The 12040-nt window shown below is 45.2% G+C and overlaps 1 protein-coding gene across 1 annotated transcript; it reads right to left on the bottom strand.

The window, feature by feature from the left end:
• Nucleotides 1-776: 776 nt before the first annotated feature.
• Nucleotides 777-10580, bottom strand: LOC120921029 (tyrosinase-like). Its single transcript, XM_040333627.1, has 5 exons — nucleotides 10478-10580; nucleotides 8746-9605; nucleotides 6243-6456; nucleotides 3085-3226; nucleotides 777-1158 (listed from the first exon to the last, which is right to left on the bottom strand). The coding sequence occupies exons 2-5, from the start codon at nucleotides 9538-9540 to the stop codon at nucleotides 978-980; spliced, it is 1332 nt and encodes a 443-aa protein (XP_040189561.1). The 5' UTR covers nucleotides 9541-9605; nucleotides 10478-10580; the 3' UTR covers nucleotides 777-977.
• Between the last annotated feature and the right edge of the window lie 1460 nt (nucleotides 10581-12040).

Below are 12040 nucleotides of genomic sequence, written 5' to 3'. Positions count from 1 at the left end.
TATTTTTAACCCCTATCACTGCCGACTTTGCCCTGCTGCCTAGTCATACCAGCCCTCGCCTAGCCTGCGTCTCACTCCGAGCTTCTCCTTAGCTCTGCAGCACATCTTATGCCTCGTACACATGACCGGTTTTCCCATCGGAAAAACTGCCATGACAGCTTTTGGCCGGGAAAACCGGCCGCGTGTATGCTCCATCGCAGTTTTCCCGACGAGAAAACTGCATGAAAAAAAAGACAACATCCCGCCGGGATTCCCGGTGGACTTTTTCCCATTTGGAAAACCGGTCATGCGTATGCTCAGAATCAAGTATGAGACGGGAGCACTCGTTCTGGTAACACTAGCGTTTGGAATGGAGATAGCACATTCGTCACGCTGTAACGGACTGAAAAGCACGAAAACTGAAAAGCGCAAATCGTCTCTCACCAAACTTTTACTAACACGAGGATCAGCAAAAGCATCCCCAAGGGTGGCGCAGTTTAAATGGAACTTCTCCTTTATAGTCCCGTTGTACATGGTGTACATCCCTGCGCTTTGGACGGGCGGTATTTGGCCTGAACGTGTGTATGCAAGGCAGGCTTGAGAGGAATCCCGTCTGGGAAAACTTTGGGTTTTTTCCTGCCGAGAAAAACGCTTGTGTGTACGAGGCATTACTTTGCTAGAACAGTTATGTAGCAAGAAAAACAGAACTTCTGAGGCCAGTGACTCGGGTGTTGTTGAAGCAATTGGATCACGATCACCGTCAAGTGAGTAGCAATTACAAATAAAGTGAATAGTGGTAGGTTTCCTGTCGTGATTTTAATTCCTTAGTTAGAGTGTGTTATGATCTACCAAATTACATTGGAAATTCATCATGGAGGATTTATGAAGTGAGATGATTGGACAGATTTGATATGAGAGCTTGCTGTTGTCCTGAGGTTGCACACTCCCATCACACAAAGAACAGATCCCAGTCTCATAGGACTTGCTTTATTGGCGCATTACATCCCCTGGTATTTCGAATAGCTGTATCCAAAGTTTGTAGCATTGCGTAGGAGGTCTTTATTCCTGTAACACGGGAAGTACGGAGTGGAGCACTCCTCAGGACCTTGACCTGGTTGGTCATTTTCAGGGTACATGTCTGAAGTTGCATTGTGTCTACAAAGCCATTCCTCGAAGATCCTACAAATATTGAAGAATATGTTAAGATATGCAAAATACAGACGAAAACCAATGAGGGCTGTACTAAAAGAAATGCAAAAGTGGGTAGGTTGTAGAACCAAGAAATGGTGCTTAGAGGTGGGTAGGGGTGGAACCAAGGAATGGTGTTCAGAGGTGGGTAGGTAGTGGAACAAAGGAATGGTGCTCATAGGTGAGTAGGGGGTGGAACCAAGGAATGGTGCTCAGAGGTGGGTAGGGGGTGGAACCAAGGAATGGTGGTCAGAGATGGGTAGGGGGTGGAACCAAGGAATGGTGGTCAGAGATGGGTAGGGGGTGGAACCAAGGAATGGTGGTCAGAGATGGGTAGGGGGTGGAACCAAGGAATGGTGCTCAGGGGTGGGTAGGGGGTGGACACAAGAGGTGATTTAGAAGATGGGAGTTCCTGCATCTATTCTCTAATATATTGAAGAATATGTTAAGATATGCAAAATACAGACGAAAACCAATGAGGGCTGTACTAAAAGAAATGCAAAAGTGGGTAGGTAGTGGAACCAAGGAATGGTGCTTAGAGGTGGGTAGGGGTGGAACCAAGGAATGGTGTTCAGAGGTGGGTAGGTAGTGGAACCAAGGAATGGTGCTCAGAGGTGGGTAGGTAGTGGAACCAAGGAATGGTGCTCAGAGGTGGGTAGGGGTGGAACCAAGGAATGGTGCTCAGAGGTGGGTAGGGGGTGGAACCAAGGAATGGTGCTCAGAGATGGGTAGGGGGTGGAACCAAGGAATGGTGGTCAGAGATGGGTAGGGGGTGGAACCAAGGAATGGTGCTCAGGGGTGGGTAGGGGGTGGACACAAGAGGTGATTTAGAAGACGGGAGTTCCTGCATCTATTCTCTAATATATTGAAGAATATGTTAAGATATGCAAAATACAGACGAAAACCAATGAGGGCTGTACTAAAAGAAATGCAAAAGTGGGTAGGTAGTGGAACCAATGAATGGTGCTCAGAGGTGGGTAGGGGTGGAACCAAGGAATGGTGCTCATAGGTGGGTAGGGGGTGGAACCAAGGAATTGTGCTCAGAGGTGGGTAGGGGGTGGAACCAAGGAATGGTGGTCTGAGATGGGTAGGGGGTGGAACCAAGGAATGGTGCTCAGAGGTGGGTAGGGGGTGGAACCAAGGAATTGTGCTCAGAGGTGGGTAGGGGGTGGAACCAAGGAATTGTGCTCAGAGGAGGGTAGGGGGTGGAACCAAGGAATGGTGCTCAGAGGTGGGTAGGGGGTGGAACCAAGGAATGGTGCTCAGAGGTGGGTAGGGGGTGGAACCAAGGAATGGTGCTCAGAGGTGGGTAGGGGGTGGAACCAAGGAATGGTGGTCAGAGATGGGTAGGGGGTGGAACCAAGGAATGGTGCTCAGGGGTGGGTAAGGGGTGGACACAAGAGGTGATTTAGAAGACGGGAGTTCCTGCATCTATTCTCTAAGAAAAAAAGCCCTGTATGACACCATTGACAAGAGCAATGTCTACAGATGGATGAAGACGTTCAACCACTTGACCTCCAGAAGGTTTTACCACCTTCATGACCAGGCCATTTTTTGCTATTTAGCACTGCATTAATTTAACTATTAATTGCGCGGTCATGCCACACTGTATCCAAATTTAATTAATATCATTTTTTTTCACACAAATAGAGCTTTCTTTTGATTGGTATTTGATCACCACTGGGTTTTTTTATTTTTTATTATATAAATGAAAAAAAGATAGAACATTTTGAAAAAAAATATATATATATATATTTTATACTTTTTGTTAAAAAACATATCCAATAAAAAAAAATGGTATACCAATACTGAATATTATATATGGCCCCCTTGGTGATGTCATAGGTCCTAGTTGAAGGCCCGTGTATCCAGTAAGTTGCCCACCTCTGATGCAACAGATTTAGGGATAAAACTTACTTGTCAATAAAACAATGGTGCAGCACAAATATAGGATCGTTGCTGGAGATCGGAACCTCGGACATCGTCCCTCCAAGGTAGATATGGACCAGGTTATGCATGCCGTTCTGTCGCGTTACCCCATCTTTGGGGTTTATAAAGCCTACAAAGATCATAATACAATATTAGTCATCTGGTTACATTCCCCTTCAAGCCCCCATATCCTGCTCTTTTTCCCTTATTGGGTCTTGGGTACCACAAGCTAACTTTGAGTTTGGCAAATAAAAAATGAAAAACAAAACATGCTAAGATATGGTTACTATTATATCTGCATCTCCAATGTGATATAAACCCAGGGCTGGCTGCTGGGATATTTATTGTTGCTAGGGGGGTGTAGTGTTGCTGGGGTAGTCTATTTTTGGTGGGGGATCTACTCTTGGAGGGGCATCTATTTCTACTGTTGGCTACTGGGGGATCTATTTCTGTTGTGGGGGTCTTTTGTTGTTGGGAGGGATCTACTGTTGAGGGAGGTCCATTGTTGCTGGTTGTTGGAGGGCTTGTTAATGCTGGCTGCTGGGGATCTATTGTTGCTCGGGGGTCCATCGTTGTTGGTGGGATCTATTGTTGTTATGGGGATGTCTAATATTGCTGGGGGTCTATTGTTCCTGTGAGAATATATTGTTGTTAGCAGGATCTATCATTGCTGTGGGGTCTATTGTTGCTGGGGAGTACATTGTTGCTGGGCAAGTCTATCATTGCTGTGGGGGTTTATTAATGCTGGGGGTCTATTGTTGTGGGGGGGGGGAGATCCATGGTTGCTGGTTGGTTGCAGGGGATCTGTTTTGCTACCTTTGTTGTTATCATTTCTGTGGGTAACTTGTCACTGGGGGGAATCTATTGTTGCTGAGGGATGTTGGGCGGCACAGTGGTGTAGTGGGTAGCACTCTCACCTAGAAGTAAAAAGGGTCGCTGGTTCGAATCCCAACCACGACACTACCTGCCTGGAGTTTGCATGTTCTCCCTGTGCCTGCGTGGGTTTCCTCCTACACTCCAAAGATATGCTGATAGGTTAATTGGCTTCGGTTCTAAATTGCCCCTAGTATATGAATGTGAGTTAGGGACCTTAGATTGTAAGCTCCTTGAGGGTAGGGACAAATGTGAATGTACAATGTATATGTAAAGCGCTGTGTAGATTGACAGCGCTAAATAAGTACCTTAATAATAATAATGTATTATTGCTGTGGGGGGGGGATCTCCTCTTCCTGGGGGTCTATTGTTGCTTGGGGGGATATCCATTGTTGCTGGGAAAGTCTATCATTGCTGTGGGGGGTCTATTAATGCTGGGGGTCTGTTGTTGCAGGGGGGAGGTCCAAGGTTGCTGGAAGGATCTATTGTTGCTGGCTGCAAGGGATCTATTTCGCTACCTTTATTGTTATTATTGCTAGGGGTAAATTGTCCCTGGGGGGGAATCTATTGTTGCTGGGGGGGGTCTACTGTTGCTGGGGGGTCCATTGTTGCTGGGGGAAACTATTGATGCTGGCGGTGTCTATTGTTGCTGGGGGGGGACTATTGTTGCTGGGGGGTCCATTGTTGCTGGGGGAAACTTTTGATGCTGGCGGTGTCTATTATTGCTGTGGGGGGGGGGGGGGTCTGTCTATTGTTGCTTGCTGCAGGGGATTTTTCTACTTTTGTTGTTATCCTTTACAAATTCCATATAAATTATTTAGCACCACAAAATGGTGCTTGGTTCTGTATTCTCTAAAATAAATGGTACTGGGGGGGCGGGGAGTGAAATGGAGCAAAGGGACAGTACATGAAGGTAAGTAGGGGGCGGAGACAATCGGTTACTCGGGGGAGGTTCCTGCACATATTCTCAGAGAGAAATAAAAAAACTGCATAAACCTAATAACTTCTTAGGCCCCATACAGAGTGTACACACCATCGCATTGAAATCCGCGCGGAAATCCTCTGGCGATGACGTGTCGCGCCGTCGCTGCGATTATGACGCGGCGACGGCGCGACGCTGTCATATAAGGAATTCCACGCATGCGTCAAATCATTACGACGCGTGCGGGGAATCCCTTTGGACGGATGGATCCGGTAAGTCTGTACAGACGAGCGGATCCATCCGTTGGAATGGATTCCAGCAGATGGATTTGTTGTGCATGTCAGCAAATATCCGATCTGCTGGAATCCATCCCAGAGGAGATTTCTCCGTGGAAACAGATCCGCTGGCGTGTACCATTTGCTGGGATTTATCTGCGGATGGATTCTATCGTGTGTATGGGGCCTTAGACATTATGGGGCAGATCCACAGAGCGAGTACGCCGGCGTATCTACTGATACGCCGGCGTACTTTCAAATTACCCGCGTCGTATCTTTGGTTTGAATCCTCAAACCAAGATACGACGGCATCTGGGTTAGATCCGACAGGTGTACGTCCTCGTACGCCTTCGGATCTAAGATGCAATACTTCGGCGTCCGCTGGGTGGCGTTCACGTCGTTTTCCGCGTCAGGTATGCAAATTAGCTATTTTTTTACGGCGTCTCTAGCCGGCTTTTTCCGGCGTATAGTTAAAGCTGAGATTTTGCGGCGTATAGATAGACTTGCCATGTTAAGTATGGCCGTCGTTCCCGCGTTTATTTTGAATATTTTTTTATTTTTTGCGTAAGTCGTCCGTGAATCGGGATGGACGTAAATCACGTCTAAGTTAAAAAAAATGACGTTGTTGCGACGTCATTTAGCGCAATGCACGGCGGGAAATTTAGAAACGGAGCATGCGCAGTTCATTCGGCGCGGGGACGCGCTTCATTTAAATGAAACACGCCCCCTAATCGCTGATTTGAATTCCGCTGCCAGAGATACACTACACCGCCGTAACTTACGGCGCAAATTCTTTGGGGATTTGAACCGGCCAAAAGTAAGTTACAGCGGCGTAGCGTATCTCACATACGCTGCGCCCATCTATTTCTATGTGGATCTGCCCCTACAAGTTTAATTTAACTAATTTTGGAGAGATTTCCTCTCACTTCCTGTTGCGTCTCCAAGAAAGGAAGTGAGGGGAAAGTTCTCTAATGGTACAAAAAAGTTTTCTACTCTGTCAAAACATAAAAAAAATTGTGTTGGCTAAATACACAATTTAAGAAAAAGGAAGTAAAGTTACAATACAACTTGCCCACCTTCTAAGGCATTACGAAAGCTTCTCCTTGCTGATCTGCTGTAGGGACGGCGGTCGAAATCTTTCCATTTCAGAGTTTCCTCCACGTCTTGCATAGTGGGCAGCTTAGCGAAATCAGGATCAACGCCAGGCTTCCTATGCAGTTTTTCCATCTGATTCTGGTCATCAGCACCCAGGCAGTAAGCTTCATCATAGTCATAACCGCTGCAAATAGACTAAAGGAGGGAAACATTAATGAGAGATGAATGCTTCTTTTCTGAATTTCAAAAACATTCACTTTTTTTGTTTTGTTTTTTTAAGGAGAACACCAAACATGTGTAGCGTCCTCCTCTATTTAGGTTGTTTGGTTAAATGTAAGTTTTGGCTTCACTGAAATTGGTGGAGCAGTGATCTATTGGTTTTGTCTGGTCAGAGTTTTCAAGCTGGCTGTTCGATTACTTCCACCTGCCTCCAGAAGAAGTCTCCAGAATATAGGACAGGGAGATTCAAATGACTGGTATGAATATTTACCATTCCCTGGCCAATCCAGAAAGGGTTCCAAGTCTGGAAGGTGGCCATGGAGGCGATGAAGGTTTAGGAGGCCTTTCTAGAGTGTCCAGGGTGGTCAGCGTGTCCTTTCCTCTCCAGGGAGGGTTCCAGTTCTCCTGGGGCTGCTGCCCCTAGGAGAGAGTTGATTTTTTAAAACATTTTATTATTTCCAAGCCAATCACCTTGAAGGAAGCGTCCAGAAAGTGGCTGGGAAGGTTATAAAGGTTTGGGAGGCCTTTCTAGAGTGTTCTTTCCTTTCCAAGGAGGGTTCCAGTTCTCCTGGGGCTGCTGCCCCTAGGAGAGAGGTAAATATTTATGATTCCCCAGCCAATCACTGGAAGAAGGCTTCCAACAGGTGGTTGGGGTGGTAGACCTTTCTAGAGTGTTCTTTTTTTTCACAAGGGTGGGTTCCAGCTCTTCTGGGGCTGCTGTCCCTAGGGGAGAGTTAGTGGGACAATAAATTGCAGCCTGGATCTCAGCAGTAGCTAGGCTGAGGGCCTGGCGGACATTGAGTGAGTGTGTGAGTGAATAACTTATATAGCGCTACAAATGCGAACTAAATCGCCTCAACTGCTAATGGATTGTTTGCTGGAGGGCACTGTCCTGAAGTCCTGGTCTGGAGAGGGATCTTGTATCTTCCTTACTGAGGATCTACCTGAGGATGCTAGGTGGCAGACAGCTCCTGTGAGTAAAGACCTTGCTGGGTGTGCAATTGCTAGAGGGGAACTGTAACAGAATGGCCCGTGATACCCAGAGACTTTTGAAGGATGCGGGGTACTCCTGTGCCAGCTTCACCAATGACTATTGTGTCTAGGGTCATCCTATGTCAAATAGGGGCATAGGATGACTGATAAATTATATCTCGGATTACATGAGATGGCACAGTAATGATAATTCATGTATTGCAGGATATCTTGAAATATTACAAGTGGTTTATTCTGACCCCAACAGGTCAATAGGACAGTATTCATTCATGTGGGGACACATATTGTTGAGGTGTTAATTGAGTCTGGCTCCTAAGATTTTTCATTGTCTATTGTGCTAATTAAGTCTGCCTCTCAAGAACCTTTCATTGTGTATGCTAATGAGACTGTATTGTGTGAAAGTTCTATTGATGATAGATATGTGTTGGCAGTCTGAAAGGTCAGATGTCTGACCTTTCAGGTGTAGTGGATTAGCATGTCAATTATGTTTACTAAAGGAATGTGTATTATGTAGCAGGTGAGGATAACTTATTGCAGAGCCAGAACGTCTGGGCAATGATTAATAATTAGTTCATCTGAATGTCATTATCTAACGGAATGTATATTGAAGCACCCATTGTGTCACGTTGTGGGTGGAGTTGAGTCATTGTCCATATTTGGCTTCTAACTGTATAAAAACCTGAGAGTTTACCATTAAAGGGTTCATTCGTTTTGGAACCAGAGACAGAGCTGTGTGTGTCTCGTTTCTGGGGGAAATCCAATGGGTCCTGTCTGCTGGATTGTGGAGTGTCGGATAAGCTGTCTTGGGTTGGTGGAATGGAATATCGTAAACGGTGTTAACCCCTGACCGTTGCAGGAACTATGTGCCAGGGGTGCTATATGGACTGGGACTGCTTTAATAGAGCCCTAGATATACTTCCAGAAAAGGCTGGTTTAAGGAAGATCAGTGTGAAGTGTGTCCCCCCCATTGACTGCTATTATTGTTTTGGAGTATCTTGTGACCTCAAACTCCTCTCCTGTTCAAGTTCTTCAGCAACAAATAGTATAAAGACATCCCCTAAACTAAGCCTGTATTGTCGGTGTGCATGGAGCTGTGCTTGTGGATGGAATCCTCTGTACTACTGTGAGAGAACCAGTCTATTTCAGCGGGCCCTTCGGGGGTGAGCACTACACATATAACCCCCGCCCCACCACAAAAAAAAAACATCTAAAAAAACTATAAACTTAAAAAAAAATTAATTGTCCTAAAACTATTGTTGTTTTTCTACTTACCTTCCAAAAAGCAAAATGGGAGTATGGACTGAGAAACCCTTGCACGTCATTGTCTCCGAGGAAGTCATTGGTGCAGATTGAGCAGTTTTTATCTCCTCTCCAGTCCCAATAAGGAAGGGCAAAATTTTCATCCCCCGTCAAAAGCTGAATTTGTCTCTCCAGGAAGAGAAGACCCAATCGATGCCAACCAGGAAAAGCTGGACCTTGATGGGCGTAGTTTGTTGTATCATCAAAGGTGCCATTGAATAGAATGGTCTTCATAGAATAGTAATGGATCCAGGAAAACACATCATAGATGGTGGCATCAACAAACTTGTACGTGTCCTTGTGATGGCGGTCTCCGGTGTAGAGGATGACAAAGTCCTGACTTTTTGTGGTTTTAGCCAGCACTAAGTAGCTGAAGAATCTTTTCCTTTCAAGCAAAGAAAGTTCTCGAATTTCCTTACGCACAACAGTGTTTTTGCGGTCGCATTGATCTCCGAAATACCCATGCCTACAGTCACCGCAGTCGTAGCCGCTGTGATTTCCAAAGCACTCACAGGTTTTGTCGTAGTAATATTTTGGCCAGTCCAAGCGGTCGTCATCATACTGGCGTTGTCGGCCAGAAGCAAAGGAAGTGAAGACAACCCGGTCACGGCATCTGCCATGGCCCGAGTTGGAGCCGCAGGGGCTGCCGTCCTTCCAAAGGGGGCAACAGGATTTGCTCCGAAATGTGACAGATGTGGTACAGGCCCGTGGGAACTGACCCTGGACCAAATTACAGCAAAGAACGAGGAAAACACAAAGGACAATCATGGTTCACTGCAGAAAAACCGAGCCCTGGTGAAGAAATGGGGACCAGAGTGTTTGGGAATTCCAGTCTAAATAAATAAAGAGAGATATTGTAGATATGGGGACTGCAAAATGCATGAAACATTAAAGGGTAATGATAATGTACATTCAGCAAGTAAACCTTTTTCCTCTTCATGGGTGATTCCATATGATTTTTTTTTTTTTTTTTTAGGGGTCCGGAGGCCCCCAGGGCCCCGGATGGCAACCCCCCCCCCCCTTTTTTATTTATTTTTTTATAAAAAAATGTTTATTTTTTATTTTTTTATATATATATATATATATATATATATATTATTATTATTATTATTATTAATAAAGGGCCCAGAGGTCTGCAGGGCCCCCGGATGGCAACCCCCCTTTTTTTATAAAAAAAAATACATTTTTTTTATATATACTTTTTTTTATTAAAGGGCTCAGAGGTCCCCATGTGGCAATCCCCTCTTTTTTTATTTATTTTTTATAAATGTTTATTTTTTTATTTTTGTTTATATTTTTTTATTTTTTATTAAAAGGCCCAGAGGTTCCCAGAGGTCCCCAGGGCCCCTGATGGCAACCTCCCTTTTTTTTACGTATTTTTTATAAATGTTTTATTTATTTTTTTATTAAAGAGCCCAGAGGTTTCTTTCTTCTTTTTATTAAAGGGCCCAGAGGTTCCCAGGGCCCCGGATGGCTACCCCCCTTTTTTTATATATATATATTTTTTTTCTTTATTTCTTCTTTTTTTTGTAAAGGCCCCCCCCCCTGCTTCTCAATTTGCGGCAGCCCCCCCGCTTCTCAATTTCAGGCGGCAGCACCCCCCGGTTCTCTGCTCCAGGGGGCTGCGTGAGCTACTTTGAGGACCAAACGTGTTGTAAATGGTTGGAAGTTCTCAGTAAAGTAAAGCAAACATTAGAAAACTTACCCTCAAAACTGATGTCTCTTCAGCAGGCGAAAGCTGGAAGGAGAAGGACCAACGTCTTGGCTCCACCAGTTCTTGGATCCCAGTGCCAATGACTAGCTCTGCATCTTCTCCTTTTACATATATATAATTATATATAATAAGGACGTGCAAGGCCCGAAACAGGAACTCGCCTATTTTTAGCACAGATTGTATATTCTTAAATCTCCTGATATCTTTTAATTACATTAGGCGAGTTCCTGAGGATGACAAACATTTAATCCATTATATAATCCCAACATTATTCAATAAATGCCAGAACAAGGCGTTCATTGTTGGAAATGTTACACTGTAATACGCTTCTTAATTCGTTATCTGCCTTTTGTTACTAGAGGCATCTTGCCAACCTGCAGCGGGAGAAGAGAGACTCCAAGGCGGGTTCAGGCAAAAATTAGAGGTTCCAAGGACCTCTGGACAACCAGTGAACACACAGAAGTGAACACTACGGCCCGAATTCAGAAAGAATGGCCTAAGTTTCTGCTGGCGTAGCGTATCTCATATGCGCTATGCCACCGTAACTTAAAGAGGTGAGTACCGTATTAACAAAGAACTTGCGCCCTAAGTTAAGGTGGCGTAGCGTAAATGGGCCGGGTAATTCAAAGTAGGCTGGTAGGGGGCGTGTTGTATGGAAATGAATCGTGACCCCGCGTAAATGACGCGCCTAACCAACGGCGCATGCGTGCGCATGCTCAGTATCACGTCGAATTTTCTCCCTAAGTTACGCCGGCTCAATGCTTAGTCGACGTGAACGTAACCTACGGCCATCCCCATTCGCGTACGACTTACGCAAACGACGTAAAATACGACGCTGTTCCGACGTTTCCGACGTCCATACCTAACATGACTTACCACTGCTTTATGAGGGGTAAAGTTACGCCGGACCGACGCCTTACGTAAACGGCGTAGCTAAATCCGACGGGCGCAAGTACGTTTCTGAATCTGCATATCTACCTCGTTTGCATATTCGATGCGGAAATATATGGAAGCGCCCCTAGCGGCCAGCGTAAATATGCACCCCAAGATACGAATAAGAGACTTACGTCAGTCGTATCTTGGACAAATTCTGGCGTATCTGATTCTTTGAATCAGGCGCCAAGATACGACGCCTCACATTCAGACTTACGACGGCGTATCTGGAGATACGCCGTCGTAAGTTGTTTCTGAATCCGGGCCTACAAGTCCACCTAAGAGGAGACATCACAAATGCCAGCTGTGACCTATAACTTTGCTTCTTTTGTTTGTCCTTCTGAGAGATATTAACCGCTTCAGCCCCGGACCATTTTGCAGGTCAAAGACCAGGCCAGTTTTTGCGATTCGGCACTGCGTCGCTTTAACTGACAATTGCGCGGTCGTGCGACGTGGCTCCTGAACCAAATTAGTGTCCTTTTTTTTCCCACAAGTAGAGCTTTCTTTTGGTGGTATTTGATCACCTCTGCGGTTTTTATTTTTTACGCTATAAACAAAAATAGAGCGACAATTTTGAAAAAAAAACAATATTTTTTACTTTTTGCTATAATAAATATCCCC

Source organism: Rana temporaria, chromosome 13, assembly GCF_905171775.1.
Source record: "Rana temporaria chromosome 13, aRanTem1.1, whole genome shotgun sequence".
NCBI lineage: Eukaryota > Metazoa > Chordata > Amphibia > Anura > Ranidae > Rana > Rana temporaria.
This window is presented reverse-complemented; position numbering and strand designations above follow the sequence as displayed.